Genomic DNA, 14842 nt, shown 5'->3' with positions numbered 1-14842 from the left:
TCTCAAGCTCAGTCTCTGGAAGGCTAAGACAGGCCCCCAGTGTCAGCACCAGGGTTGGCTTCTCTGTGCACGTCTTGGAGTCAGTATTCCCAGGTCCCTTAATGCGGGGGTGGGGGAGGGCTGCCAGGCTGAGACTGGCACTCAGGCATGTAGGAAGAGCCCTCATACCACCAGCTGGAGGGTCCAATTAGGGAGGCAGCAGGACCAGGGTCTGCCAGGACGTGCCTGTGGGCTAAGTAAGTGAAGTGCCTGTGGGAAGAAGTAAGTGAAGCCTGCAGTGCTGTTCCTCCATGTGACCCAGATAGGCACCTCCCAGGTGTGCTGTGCATTGCATGGCCAGCCTTGTATATGAGACCCATTCATCTCCTGTAGCTGTCTGCATGATGCCTTTAAAGATGCTGGGTCCTGATCCCTGCAACCTGGGATGAGTATCTTCTATGGGAAGAAAGGGCTTTGCAGATGTGGTTGGAGTAAGGCTCTTGAGATGGGAAGACGGTCCTGGATTATTGGAGTGAGTCCTAAATGCAATCAAAGCATCCTTGCAAGAGGGAGGCACAGTGATACTGACAGAAGAGGAGGGGGCAATATGACCCAGGGGCAGAGATTGGCATGATGTGGCCACAAGCCAAGGGAGGCTGGCAGCCCCCAGGAGCTGGGGCGGGCTAGAAACAGATTTTCCCCTGGAGCCTCTGGAGGGAGGACAGCCCTGCTCATCTTGGCTCAGTGAGACTCATTTCAGACTTCTGGCCCCCGAGCTGTGAGAGAATATATTTGTATTAGTCTGTTTTCACAATGCTGATAAAGACATACCCAAGACTGGGCAACTTACAAAAGAAAGAGGTTTATTGGACTTACAGTCCCATGTGGCCAGGGAGGCCTCACAATCATGGCAGAAGGTGAAAGGCATGTCTCACATGATAGCAGGCAAGAGAGAGAGAGAGAGCTTATGCAGGGCAACTTCCATTTTTAAAACCATCAGATCTCATGGGACTCATTCACTATCACAAGAAAAGCACAGGAAAGACCCACCCCCATAATTCATTCATCTCTCACTGGGTTCTTTTCACAACATGAGGGAATTATGGGAGTTACAAGATGAGATTCTGGTGGAGACACAGACAAACCATATGAACATTTCTATTTTTTCAAGCTCCCTGGCACTCCCTCCTCAACAGCCCCACACAGAATGAGATGCACGCATACAAGAGAGGACAATGCCCCAGGGTACCCGCCTCTGCACCCCAGGGGCACAGAGCTGGTCTTGGGAAGAGCAGAGAACAGTTGCCTGTCAGAATGCCTGGGGAGCACCTCAACCACATCTTGCCAAAAGGCCACCCAGCCTCAGAGCTCTGCCTCTGGTCCCGGCCAGGCTCCCAGGCCAGCAGCACTGAGCAGGACCCATCTGCCAAGGCAGGCATGGCCAGAGAGGAGAGAAAAGGACACTCCCCACTCCCTCACTTCCTTGCCCCTCCTAACACCCTCTCCTGGGCAGAGGGTGACACTGCTATGCCTAAGCTGCCCAATGCATACACTCACCTCCTGCCTGAGTCTGTGAAATGTGTAAAAACTGTCATTTTTCATCCATTTCCCCAGGCAATCTGCAACCCAGCAACTGATCTTGGATTACAGGGACTATTAATGAAAATGACTCTTTTAGGCTCCATGAGGCCCTAAGATCACGTTGGGCAGCCTGTGGGCTTCTTAGGGAAAACAGGACATTGGTCTCAGCAACCCTGAGGAAGAGGCACGCCCGGCCCTGTAGGGAGATCCTGCCACCCAGACAGGTGCCCGCTCCACACTGGGAAGGTGTGTCACCTTCCCTGCAGAACATCCCACTGATAAATAGCAGGGTGCTTCACAGTCACTTCCAGAAGTTGCTTTTGGGGAGGCAGGAAGAAACTGCCAGCCAGCATCTCCTGCCAGCTTCCACCAGGGCCTCACTGATATATTAGGGTTCCCTCATAATTCACAAGAAGAAAGGGTCCCCTACACACACACACACACACACACACACACACAGCCTTGTACCCAGGTCCTGGAGTTCTGTGCCAGGCAGGCTGTGCCCATCACTATGCCTGGCCACAGGACACAGCTTATATGTATCTCCCAGCTGCCACTCTGGGCCCTGAAAAGGCCCAGGTGGATAGAAAGCTGGACAACTGAGGTCACCGTGGGCCCTCCACCCAGCTCCAGCACTCATTGTGTCTGGTGTCCTTCCAGCCAGCGTGTCCACCTCAGCCCAGGGCTGCATGGGAACAATTAGGTGCATGGAACAGGGGCTAGCTGGCTGAAGGCCCGAGCCCCTCATGCAGGGTTATGCCAACACCAGACAGGAACATGTGGCATAGGGGACTTGGCCCCAGCCCCAGGCCCATGCCCACACCCACAACTCGGGCTCTCAGCTGGAGACCCTGGGCTTGCAGCCTGGGCCTGAGGCCTAGAGCTCAGGCTGGACAGGCTCGGCTCCTCCCCTACAGCCCATTACCAAAGCCGCACCTTCTAGCCCAGCCTTACCCCTGACCTGGCAGCTGGCCTCACCCAGCATCTTCTAAGACCAATGGTTTCTGGGCTTATTCTGAGTTTGAAATTCCTTTCCTGTGTTCTGAATTTCAAGTTCTCATTAAAGATATGTGGATTGGGGGTGGGGGTGGAGGGAGGATTCAGTAGAAGATGCCAAACACCAGCAGAAGCCCAGAAAATAAGGCAAGGCCGGCCAGGCTGTGGGGGAAGGGCTGCCATGTTCAAGAAGACAAGCACCATATGGAATTTGGGATCAGAGACATGGCCAAGGGCATCCGGCCAGCTCACCCTGCCTGAGCAGAGGCCCCCAGAACCACTGTGAATCTTCCGGGAGAGGCCAGCCCAGAAGCACCAAGTGGCCAGCCCCTGAGCTCTCAGGGTCACAAGGGCAGTGGCCAGTGGCCCAGCTGCCTGCAGCATAGCAGGCGCTGATTTGTCACCAGGGAATAAGGGCCACTGGTTGCACTGATTGGCTCCAGAGCACATTGTGCTTCCTGATAGACCAATTTCTTTGCAAAGCTATCTGATGCCATTTCATGAAATTAGAATTGTGCCCTGCCAGGCTGTACCCAATTTATCTGTTAAGCTAGGAAGTGAGAGAGACCTACAGTAAATGAGGCAGGGCTGCTGTGGAGTGACAGTAGCAGCTCAGTCAATCATACCCCGGGGGCTGGCCCAGCTCAGGCCCCTGCAGCACTCTCTGTGAACATACAGGTATGCCTGACCCTGGGTAACTGGAGGCCGAGGGCTGAGCTCACAGCTTCCCACTCCCCGAGGCCAGGAGGCCCTGACCACAAGAGTACCCTGAGAACTGTGAGCCTGCAGAACCACATCAGACCCCGACCCTGGCTTCACCATAATCCAGGACCAGAGATTGGAGGATGCAGGGAGGTGTGGGCTGGCACAGTGAGGCCAGATCTGAGGCGACAGCTAGGAACTGTCACCATGGCCACCCCGCAGCTCCTTTCACGTTTCTGGGCCCAGAGTACACATGGGTTCTGAGTTGAAAGACAGAAGCCCGTGAGTCTGTGCAGAGACTGCTGAGGCTGCTGGGAGGACTCCAAAGTCTTTGTGGGGCATATGCCTCCAGGATCCAGAAAGAGCACACAGGGTCTCTCTCCCTTAACAGCCAGGTGAAGATTGGGACCTACCACAGGCACCATCCCAGGGACCACGGCCACACAGACGCAGGAGAGGCTCTGCCTGCGGCATGGGAGGCCTCTTCATGGGCACACACTCAGAGTCATAGGCACTGGACTGAGACCTGGTCTGGGCCTCCCCTGCTCCATGGCACTTGCTCACCCTTAGAAGATGAACCCTTGGACAGCCTTCGTAGCTCACCATGGAGGCCCCAGACCTGAAGGCAGAGGTGCCTGGGCTGCTTGTCACCCACATACACCCAGAGCAGAGGCCCCAGCCCCAGCAGCCCTGCTACGCCCTAAAGTCAGCCAGGCAGCTGGCCCATTCCTGAACCACTGAGACCAGGGCTCAGCCTCAGCAGGCTGAGCAGAGAGGTGCCTAGGTCTCCGGGATGCTCCCCTGGGGACCAGGACCTCAGCCAAGGCTCTCTCTACACAGTCTGTCCACCTGCAGTAGCCTCACCTGTGTCCAGGGCCTGTGGCTCCCCTAGAAGAGGGGACGTGGGTGGCCGGCGATACACCATGTGCATGCGGCCTTGCTCAGCCTCCTGTGTCGCCAGCCCCTTCTCCAAGGGCTCGATGAAGAACTCCTCCTCCTCCATCCGGATCAGACCAGCCTGTGGGGCAAAGACAAGACAATCAGATTTCCAGCACCAAGGAAGGGGAGCAGACCAAGGAAGGGGAGCAGCAAGGAGATCCCTTTGGTCAGTACCTCCCACCTGAGGATCCTGCCCTGCACCCCAGCTGCTGCTCAGCTTGAACCCTGGGCTGGCGGGAGGGAATGAACGTGTGGCCCCAGAGGGCCCCCATCCTCCCCCACCCTGTCTAGGAAAGGGCCTCTGACTGGGTCGTCCCCACCCCTGTATGCCAGCCCTCTCTGCTTTCAGAAAAGTTACTGTGTTTATAAAGTCGCAACCTTCCAGAGAAGCCTGGAGACATTCAAGCGTGGCTGTGGGTCTGTGCGTGTCCCCAGGAAGGCACCCACCAAAGTGGCAGCCAAGTGCTACCACCACTCCCAGGAGCCCAGAGTCCACGGCAAAGGTGAAAAGGATCAGCCAGTGACTGACCTGCCCACAGACATGTTCCATTTGGGCCAAACAATATTTTTAAAACTCTGAAGCTAACACACAGAATGAAGGATTCCATATCTTGAACATGGAATTCCAGCTTTCCTCAGAAGGTGCAGCGGGTCTTGGATGGAACACATGCCCCTGCAGCTGGCTCCAGTCAGTCCCCACTGCCCCAGCCATGTCTCCCCCATATGTGTCAGCCACAAGCCCAGACTCTACAGGCAGCTGAACTGTAGGTGCCGCTGCCACCCCCAAGGGCAGCCAGCACCCTCCCTTGCTGCAAACTCCTCGCTGGGTTCTCATTTCTTCTGGGACTCAGGCTGTCTGTAGGCTGGCATTCAGGCTGTTGGCCTGCTCTGCCCTCCTGGCCCCTGGCGGCTCGCACACCCCATACTCCTCACTGGGCTGTGTGCACCCTACCAAGACCCCCAGCCCCTGAACCTGCCATGCCATCAACTTAGGAATCCCCACTCCCTCCCTCACCACCCCACCCCCTACTCGGCCATCTGGTAAACCTGTGTTCTCTCTTCAAGGCCTGACGCAGCCCCCCTCACCTCCCCCGCCCTCCCCTGCCATCCAGCCTGCTGGCACTGCCAGGTCCACACCCCATGGTCACTCCAGCTCCCACGCTTTTATCTTTTGGTCCATTATCCATAAACCAAGGTCTCACGCTGGAAGCTCACACTGTGTCCAGCCTTCAGTGCTTCCGTTAGCATACACGCTTATGACCCATGCAGGGGATTTTAAAAGCTTGAATTAGTTGCTCAAACTTAAGAAATAGGAGAGTTCACATAAACAATCAGATTTCCATACTCTTGAAAATCAAAAAGGCTGGCATTTCCAGCCCCCACCCAGCCTCCAGATTAGCTGGCACTGGCTGGGGTCCCCTATCCAGTCAGGAGTGTGCCTTCCAGTGGGCAGCCCCTGGCATCTGCCATCTGGAAGTGCAGAAAAGCAACTTGTATGGCCTCTGCCGCATCATCATCCTGGCTGGGGTGGGGATCAGAGTGGCAAAGGAGCTGCCCTCCTTCTCCCTGGCCCCTGAGGTGCTTGGTGAGCATTGTCACTGGCTGGGAGCCTCTGTGGCCAAGGTGCACTCAGTGCCCCCCTAGGGCCTACTGACGGCTACCCCTAGTGTCAAGTATATCAAGGGAGGATGGAGATGCGCCCCAGCACACTCAGCTGGGGCCCTCGGAAGCCAGTGGATGACACAGACCCTCCATCAGGAAGCATCGGTGCTGCTAACAGGCAGGGGCTGGTGGAAGTGCAGGGCCTGGAGGAACACAAGCCCAGCATTAGGCCTGGCTCAGGAATGAAGGAGGCCTCCCGTAGGAGGTTACATCTATCTAAACCCACCCAAACCCTTTGTGCTGGCCAGGCCGAATCAGGGAGAGGATCAGACAGGGGAAAGTGCACATGCCAGGGCTGGGGAGGCAAAAGGAGCACAGCTGGTGGTAAGAGTTGACCAAGTGGGTGGACAGGAGCATCAAGGGCACAGTGCCAGGTGGCCTGCCACTTAGGGTGCCAGTGAGAGAGGGTTGCAGGCAGCCTGGGGCTTCTCGGGGAAATGGGCTGCGGAACAAAAATGGCTCTGGGGTCCTGAGGGGAAGAAGTTGCAGGCATCTGGGAGAAGGGTAGTGGTCCAGACCAGAGCATGGGACAAGTGGCAGGGACAAGTGGCAGGTCTGAGGGAGCTGAGGCACAGCATGGACAAGCCATGGTGGGGTAGATCCAGTTCAGATGGGAGGGAGAAGGCAGCACCCAGGTGGGTGTCCAGTTCTGTGGCTGGCTAAAAAACTGGCCCCCAAAGTTACCCAGGCCCTCATCCCTGGCAGCTGTGATGGTAGCGGGCATGGTGGAAAAGGACTCTGCAGGTGTGATTAAGTCAGCTCTGGGGCTGGCTGGGTCCTGAGTGTAGTAGTTTGCCCACTTCCTTATTTGGGGGAGTGGAGGGAGATTAGGCAGATGCACATAGGACGAGGCCGTGGGCAGAGAGGGAGGATGCCACATACCAGCCTTGGAGATTGGAGCAATGCGGCCTCAAGCCAAGGAATGCTGGGAGCCCCAGGAGCTGCCAGAGGCCAGGAAGTATCCCCCCACCAGAAGCTCCAGAGGGACAAGACCCTGCCGATGCCTGGATTTGGGTCAGGTTATACTGACTTCGGACTTCCGGCCTCAGAACTGTGAGAGAATGAATTGCTGCTGTTTTAAGTAGTTCCTTACAGCAGCCACAGAAAACTAATTCAGGGTCCTGGTGGGTGGTCGGCAAAGCAGGCACTGTTCTGAGGGGCACGAGAAGAAGGGCAAGGAGCGCAGGACACTCTGGGCTCTGGCATCCTTGGCTTCTGGGGAGGAGGCCAAGGAGGCAGTGGGAACCAGAGTTACCAGGGCAGGACAGGGGTCGGAGAAGGAGGTCACCAGGGCTGTGGGAGGAGAGGGGAAGAGGGGTGGGAATCCTGCAGGTCCCACGCTTCTGACTCATCCCTGGGTCTCAGGGCCCAACCAGGCCTGGCAGGGACTCAGCAGATGCCTGCGCGATGAATGAACAGATGACCCCAAAGCTGCAGGCCACATCCCCTAAGGGAGGCACTGAGCAGGCTGCTGGGGAGACCACAGCCATCCCTGTCCACTGGCACGGGGGGACAGTGTGTACTAGTGGGAGTGGGAGGAGTGGGAGGGCTCAGGACTTGATGGTCCTGGTGTGTGGTATGGGGGAAACTGGTGCCTCAAATCCATCTTATTACTGAAACTCATTCGAGGAATGGCAGGAATTAACCCTGGGGTGGCAGTAGGCAAGCTGTCCTGGAGTGTGAAGTCTGAGTTCCTGGCACCCTTTCTATCTGGCCAGGTGACCTCAGGCAAGGTGCCAAGCTCCCCAAGAGTCCACTGGCTCGCCTGTACAGGAGGCTGGCTTCCCTTCCTGTGCACAGTCACATAGGAGCATATGTAGCCTGTGAGCCGCTGAGGACCAGGCCATGCCTCCACCCAGGTGATATCATCCAGCCAGCTTGCTTTCCAAATGAGGAAACTGAGGCCCAGATGGGAAGACGGCCTGTTGGCGACACAGTTTCTAGGAATCAGAGCCCACACCTATATGCAAAGGGCATCTCCCAGACAGGCCCCTGGGCCAGGCTGGGCCAATTGGGCCAATTACGGCAGGATACTGGGGCTTGAGGACCCTTTAGGGCAGCCCCTTCTTCTTCTTCTGGGGGACCTTTAAGCCCAGACTCGGAGCCATTCATGCCAAAGGCCTGAGGCCCTAGGGTTATTCTGGAGGAACCTAGTGTGACACTGAGGCCAGGCTCAGCCTGGTGAGGGGCAGTACCCTCTGGCTGGAGCAACCTGGGAGACAGTTTGGGGTCTCCCTGCCCACTGGGGGTCAGGCTCCCTTCCCTGGCTGCCTACCTGGGGACAATCACTGGGCCGATTCAATGGCACTGACTCCATTTGATACTACCCTGGGCCTTGCTTCCTGGCAGGGCACCCTTGCAGGCGACTTCCCAGAGGGAGCACACTGAGGTCCATCTGAAGCAGGGCCTGGGCTCAGACTTCCTCACCCAGCCAGAGGCCTCCAAGAGGTGGCATTCTCAAACAGAGACACTCGACATGCTCCCCACAGCCCTGTCCATCTCTGTTGACCACTATGCGAGGCACACACACATGCTCTGCTGAAGAACATGGTGGCACCTGCCCTGAGACCAAGGGCTGACCACCTGAGACCATCAGCTGACATCCTGCCAAGACCACGGGCCAGAATAATTCTTGGGGCAGGGGGCACTTCACAAAAGAAGCGGAGATCATTTTATCCCCTGATTTTCCAACACTTTACTATGCATCCCAGGAATGATCTGCCTAAAAAACAGAAGAACATTGACGGGAGAGCAAGGCACAAAATGTGAGCTATGTTTTGCTGCATTTTTTCCAGGACTTTGATTTTCTTGCTGCCAGTGGCAAGCGTATCTGTTTTTACATGTAATTTGTATTAACTAGAATCAGTTTCCTCTCCCCACTCAATAAATATGAAAGAAACTCCTGAAGCACACTAAGCTGAAGCACATGCAGCTGGGAGCCTGCTGGTGGCCTGTGTGCTCCACAGCTGTCCAGCCTGGGGTCTTGCGGAAAGATTGGCCCCCTGACCCCCCAACCCAGCTCTCAGTGTGAGTCCTGCTCTGCTCTTGACATCTGTGGATGTCTGGCAAACCCAATCAGGTTCTCCCCTGGGGGATAGAGGGAGGATCATGGGGAGGGCTCTGTCCCAGACCCTCAGGTGCCACCACAGGGGCTCAGAACCTGGCAGTACCTGAGTCATCAAATCAAGTTGTCGGCATTCAGACCCTGGTGAGTTATACAATGCCTGCCCTGCCTCATCTGTCTATAGAACCTGCTCCTTTGCAGTTGGATTGATGGTAAAGTAACTACAAACAGCAACTAGAAATTAAAAATTTATAAAGATCCAAAGGCTTAACTGCTGTCCTCTGTTACTTTGAATTTTCAAGTATTCAACCACAGATACCCTGAAAGTTAGGGGTTTACAGGAAACACAAGCATGCATCCTTTTCCCCTCTGTTCCCCTTTTCCCTGAGGCTGGCTGGTCCTTACTGCCCCTCCCATGGAAGTCACAGCTGCAGGCATCAGCAGTCTCCCACCTGTGCATGACTGGGACCTGGTCTGTCACTCAACCTTGTCAACCTCTGGCACAGACTGTCAGGTGTGTGTAAAGATTGCAGTGGCAACAGTGAAGTGTAGAAAGCACAAAGCAGAGGAAGCACAAAGGTCCATGCACAGAGGAACCCAGACTTCACCAAGGGACAAGGCAGCAGGGACCTGCTGTCCTCAAACTCACCTCCCTCTGAAATACACACACATCATGGGCACTGGCCAAAGGAGTGCCCCAAATGCTGGCATCTGCTAAGATTTCCATTCCTGAAAGTATTCTAACTCCAAGGTTCTTTCTAGCATTCTTTCTTTTGGCAATGAACTTGGGAGATTGTGCTGGGCAGTGGGGCAATGGCCAGGCAGCCTCCATATTGTGAGAGCTGCCTGGGAATGATGGTCTCACAGGGGGAGCTGCATAGGACTGCAGCTCCCAGGGCGTCTCCTCACAGAGCCTGCCCGGCCTCTCTCTTGTCCCTTGCAGCTCCCCAGGGAGGTCTCTAACAACCTTGGGAGCTTTCTTGGAAGGCGGCTGGACTCCTCAGGAGTGGGATATACCATTGAGTGGGATTTGAGCCACTCTGTCCTCACCACTGTGGGCTCCTTCACCATTCAGCATCCCAGAGGATTTCACATACTGACTTTTCCACTTTTCTGAAAGGGGCACCAGCAGGCAGGAGCAGTCCATGGGGTTAGGAAACAGCTGTCCTCACGATGCATCTCCACTGGCGCCTCCTCTGTGCTTCCTGACTACTGGAGAATCTGCTTCTGCAGAGGTCAGTCCGTGGGACATCCTCGTGGCACAGCATCTGTCTCCTCTGCTCTCTTCACACTTGGGATGGGCACATGGGGTCCTCACGAAATGCCAGCCACTCCCCTCCTTCCTCTTGGAGAGCAACCCCTTGTCCAGGGCTCTGTTTTGGAGCTTTGTCCAGAACTAATTCAGGGCCCTGGTGGTTGGTCGGCAAAGCAGGTGCTGTTCTCTGAGGGGCACGAGGAGAAGGGCAAGGAGCACTGGACACTCTAGGTTCCAGCATCCTTGGCTTCTGGGGAGGAGGCCAAGGAGGGCTCTGTGTCTTCCAGGGCTCTGTTGAGCACAGTGACCACAACAGAGTTGCCTCTGAGCTCCCCAGAACCTGATGACTTTGCCTGGCCGCTCTACCCCTCCCTGGACCTGGTTTCAGGCCCTACAGACCTTTATTCCAGAAACCTCTTTTTTGGCCTAAGCTGGCCAGAGCCAATGTCCAACAGGACCAAGGATCCCCAACAGTCATGTGACCAGCAAGGTTCTAAGGAAAGCTAGACTATACTTTGAAGCGCAGGGTGGAGGGTGAGGCAGGCAGGGTGGAGGGAGAGGCAGGCAGGGTGGGTGAGTACTGAAAGCGGAGCCAGGGGACCTGGGTTCCAATCCGGTCATGGCCAGTCCTGTCCCCTTGCAGCCCTCAGTTCCCTCTTCTGCAAACTGAGGTGATGGACCAGATAACCTATGAATTACTGTTTATCTTGTTTATTCATCACCCCAAAAAAGAAATCCTGCACACATTGGCAGGTACTACTTATCCTTCTAAAACTCTACTGGACCAAGAAGACTGCCAGGAGAAAGAACCAAAACAAAAACCAGAAACCCACTCCCACAAAATAAAGGCCAAGGCCGTCTTCCAGCACACAAGGCCTTCTGTGGGGTCCCAGCAGCCCTCTGTCCCCAGGAGTACCCCAGTGTCTTCCCCTGTCTCCCTGGGCTTCCCTTGCACCTCAAAGCCCATGCCACTATCCTTCTCTTGCTTCTCTCTCTTGATATAGAGATGAGTAAGTAGTACAGAGGTAGTAAGGCTCTGTCAGCACCAAAATGAAACTTCCCTCGACTCAACCAGAGAGTTTAAAATGCAATTAAAAGAGAATTATTTTTTTCATTATAAGGTTCAATTTTTTTTTTTTTTTTGAGACAGAGTTCTGTCTTGTTTCCCAGGCTGGAGGGCAATGGCACAATCTTGGCTCACCGCAACCTCTGCCTCCCGGGTGCAAGTGATTCTCTTACTTCAGCCTCCCAAGTAGCTGGGATTACAGGCATGTGCCACCACAACCGGCTGATTTTTGTATTTTTAGTAGAGATGAGGTTTCATCATGTTGGCCAGGCTAGTCTCAAACTCCTGACCTCAGGTGATCCACCTTCCTCGGCCTCACAAAGTGCTGGGATTACAGCCATGAGCATGACGCATGGCCAGTTCAATGCTTTTTAATATGTAACATCTTTATGGCACTCTAATTACTATACCATACATTTCAGGCATCTAAAGTGTCTGCTGAAAGTGTACAATTCAACCATAACCACTATCGATTTTAGAACATTTTCATCACCCCAAAAAGAAACCCGGTATACATTGGCAGTCACTCCCCATGTTTTCTCCCACCAAGCCCTAGGCAACCACTAATCTACATTCTGTCTCTGTGAATTGGCCTATTCTGGACATTTCATATACGTGGAATCATATGCCATGTGGTCTTTTGTAACTGGCCTCCTTCACTTAGTATGTTTTCAAGGTTCATCCATGGTGTAGCACATACCAGCGTTTCATTCCTCTTTTATTGTCAAACGATACCCAATCACATGTATATACCACATTTTATTTATCCATTTGCTGGTTGATGCACATGGGTTGTTGCTTTTGGGCTCCTATGAATAATGCTGCTGTGAACATTGGTGGACAAGGTTTTGTGTGGACATGTATTTTCATTCCTCTTAAAGCAGAATTACTGGGTCATACGGTAACTGTGCCAGACTCTCCTCCAAAAGGGGCTGCACCATTCTCATTACCCCCAGCAGTGTGTGAGGGCTCAATTTCCCCTCATCCCCACCAATACTCATTATTCTCAGGCTCTTTGACTCTAGCTATCTAGCAGGTCTGAAGCGGTGTCCCATTATGTTTTGGTTTGCATTTCCCTGACAACTAATGATACTAGGCATCTTTTCATGAGCTTATTGGCCATTTGTTTATCTTCTCTGGAGAAACATCCATTCAGATCCTTTCCCTATTTTTAATGAGAACATTTTCCTTTTGTTTACTTGTAAGAGCTCTTTATGTATTCTAGACCTAAGTCCCTTATTAGATATAAGATTTACAAAGGTTTTCTCTTTTTCTGAGGGTTATCTTTTCACTTTCTTGGTAGTGTCCACTGCAGTCATGAAGGACCTTCTTAAAGTCCAGCTCACCTATTTTTTCTTTTCTCACTTGTGCCTCTGGTGTCATATCTAAGACTTTGCCTAACCCAAAGTAACAAAGATTTACTCCTATATTATTTAAGAGTTCTATAGTTTTAGCTCTTACATGTAGATCTATGATCCATCCATTTACGGTTAATATGTGTATATGGTGTGAGGAAAGGGTCCAACTTCATTCTTCCACATGTGGATATCCAGGTGTGCCAACACCATTTGTTGAAAAGACCATTCTTTCCCTCACTGACTTGCCTTAGACCTTTGTCAAGAATCAATATAAGGATTTATTTCCAAACTCTCAGTTCTATTCCACCAATCTATATGCCTATCCTTCTGCCAGCACCACACAGTCTTGATTACCATAGGTTTGTAGTAAATCTTAGAATCACAAAGGGTGAGTCCTTCCTCTGTTCTTCTCAATAGTGTTTTGATTAGTCTGGGTCCCTTGTATTTCTTCTGTAAGAATTTTAGGATCAGCTTGTCAATTTCTGCCACAAAGCTAGCTGGGATTTGATAGAATTAAATGCATTCTGGAGCCATGTTTGGTACCCATTGGTTCACCTCTTTGGCCCAATCTTTGGGAACCATTGTCCTACAAAGAAACCCTGCAATAGAAACCAAGGGCTTGAGATGGGAGCACTAAGTCCATCAACTAGCAAGGTAAGCCACTGTGAGCAACTCTGGGCCCTGGGAGAGGAGACAGAGAGGGACAGCTTTACCCCTGCTGTTAGAGCATGGCCTCAAGAGTGTCTGTCTCCGCTCTGTTTTGCATCCCTCCTCAGCAAATCATCCCTCACCTGCCATTTTATGCAGCCTGGACTTGATTTTAAAACTGAGTCACCACAAGTGGGGAAATCACAGGTTGAAATACTAGAATTGCCCTCTGCACCTATGCCACAGGGATAATTAGGATTACAAACCAGAAGATATTTACCATATATTCTGGAAAAGAAAGCTATGTAATGAAAACTATTCATAGTTTAGCTTTAATAAATGGAGGTGGGCAAAATGTTGCCAAATAAGCCCACAAAAATCAGACAGAGTAGAGGAGTTTTTTAAAAAGTACAGTTTAATTGCATTTGTTTCCTAATCTTCAGTTAGGATCAACAGTTACTGTTACATTTTTAAAGTCAACAGATAGAAGTTGAATAGTGCTACTCAAAATTAGAAAAGTCACAACTAGTAAAAGTAATGTTTACCTTCCAAATTAATGAAGACAGGCCATATAGAAAATACAGTAGACTAGAAAAACAGCAAAAACAAACAAAAAAATCCAGAAAAACAGAAACCATAAATCAGATGACAGAAGTAAGAATAAATATATGTTGTAACAATACATGTAGGCTGGGCATGGTGGCTCATGCCTATAATCCCAGCACTCTGGGAGGCTGAGGCAGGCTTGAGGTCAGGAGTTCAAGTCCAGCCTGGCCAACATGGCAAAACCTGTCTCTACTAAAAATACAAAATTATCTGGGCATAGTGGTATGTGCTTGTAATCCCAGCCACTCAGGAGGCTGAGGCAGAAGAATCACTTGAACCCAGGAGGCAGAATTGTTGCAGTGAGCCAAGATCATGTCACTGCACTCCAGTCTGGGAGACAGAGAAAGACCCTGTCCCCCCCAAAAAAAACAAAAACCAAAAACCAACCAGCCAAACAAAAACAATACAAGGTCAGATTTTTTTTTTTTTTTTTAATTTTGGAGACAGGATCTGTTGCTCAGGCTGGAGTGCAATAGCACTATCTCAGCTCACTGCAATCTCCATCTCCCAGGTTCAAGCAATTCTCCTGCCTCAGCCTCCTGAGTAGCTGGGATTACAGGTGTGCACCACCATGCCTGGCTAATGTTTGCATTTTTAGTAGAGACGGGGTTTCACCATGTTGGCCAAACTGGTCTTGAACTCCTGATCTGCCCACCTCGGCCTCCCAAAGTTCTGGGATTACAGGCATGAACCACTGCTCCCGCCAGTCAGGTTATTTCAAAAACACTCTATGCCCTGCAAAATAATTTTACAAAATTTACAAATTTATGCTAGGCTAAAAGGGTTTCACAGATTTTTGACCACTTAAAGAACAGACACACCCATGACATATTGGTGACAGAAGGAGGCAGGCCCAGCTTCAGCATGATCCCCATATGTAAAATCATGTATGTCTCTATGCCTAATGTTGGCATGGCCTAACAATTAAGCATATGGCCTCCGAGTCACTCTGCCCCGATTCAAATGCTTACTTCACTTCTGGCTAA

At 52.2% G+C, this 14842-nt stretch overlaps 1 protein-coding gene across 2 annotated transcripts in view; it reads right to left on the bottom strand.

Moving 5' to 3' along the window:
* ADAMTS2 (ADAM metallopeptidase with thrombospondin type 1 motif 2) overlaps positions 1-14842 on the bottom strand; it is a 220637-nt gene that overhangs the window by 149914 nt on the left and 55881 nt on the right. For both annotated transcript variants that reach the window (XM_054251961.2, XM_002806603.6), the window contains exon 3: positions 4123-4276. In XM_054251961.2, the coding sequence (XP_054107936.1) occupies positions 4123-4276 (154 nt within the window). The remainder of the gene's footprint in view (positions 1-4122; positions 4277-14842) is intronic.

The sequence above is a fragment of the Callithrix jacchus genome, chromosome 2, assembly GCF_049354715.1.
Source record: "Callithrix jacchus isolate 240 chromosome 2, calJac240_pri, whole genome shotgun sequence".
NCBI lineage: Eukaryota > Metazoa > Chordata > Mammalia > Primates > Cebidae > Callithrix > Callithrix jacchus.
This window is presented reverse-complemented; position numbering and strand designations above follow the sequence as displayed.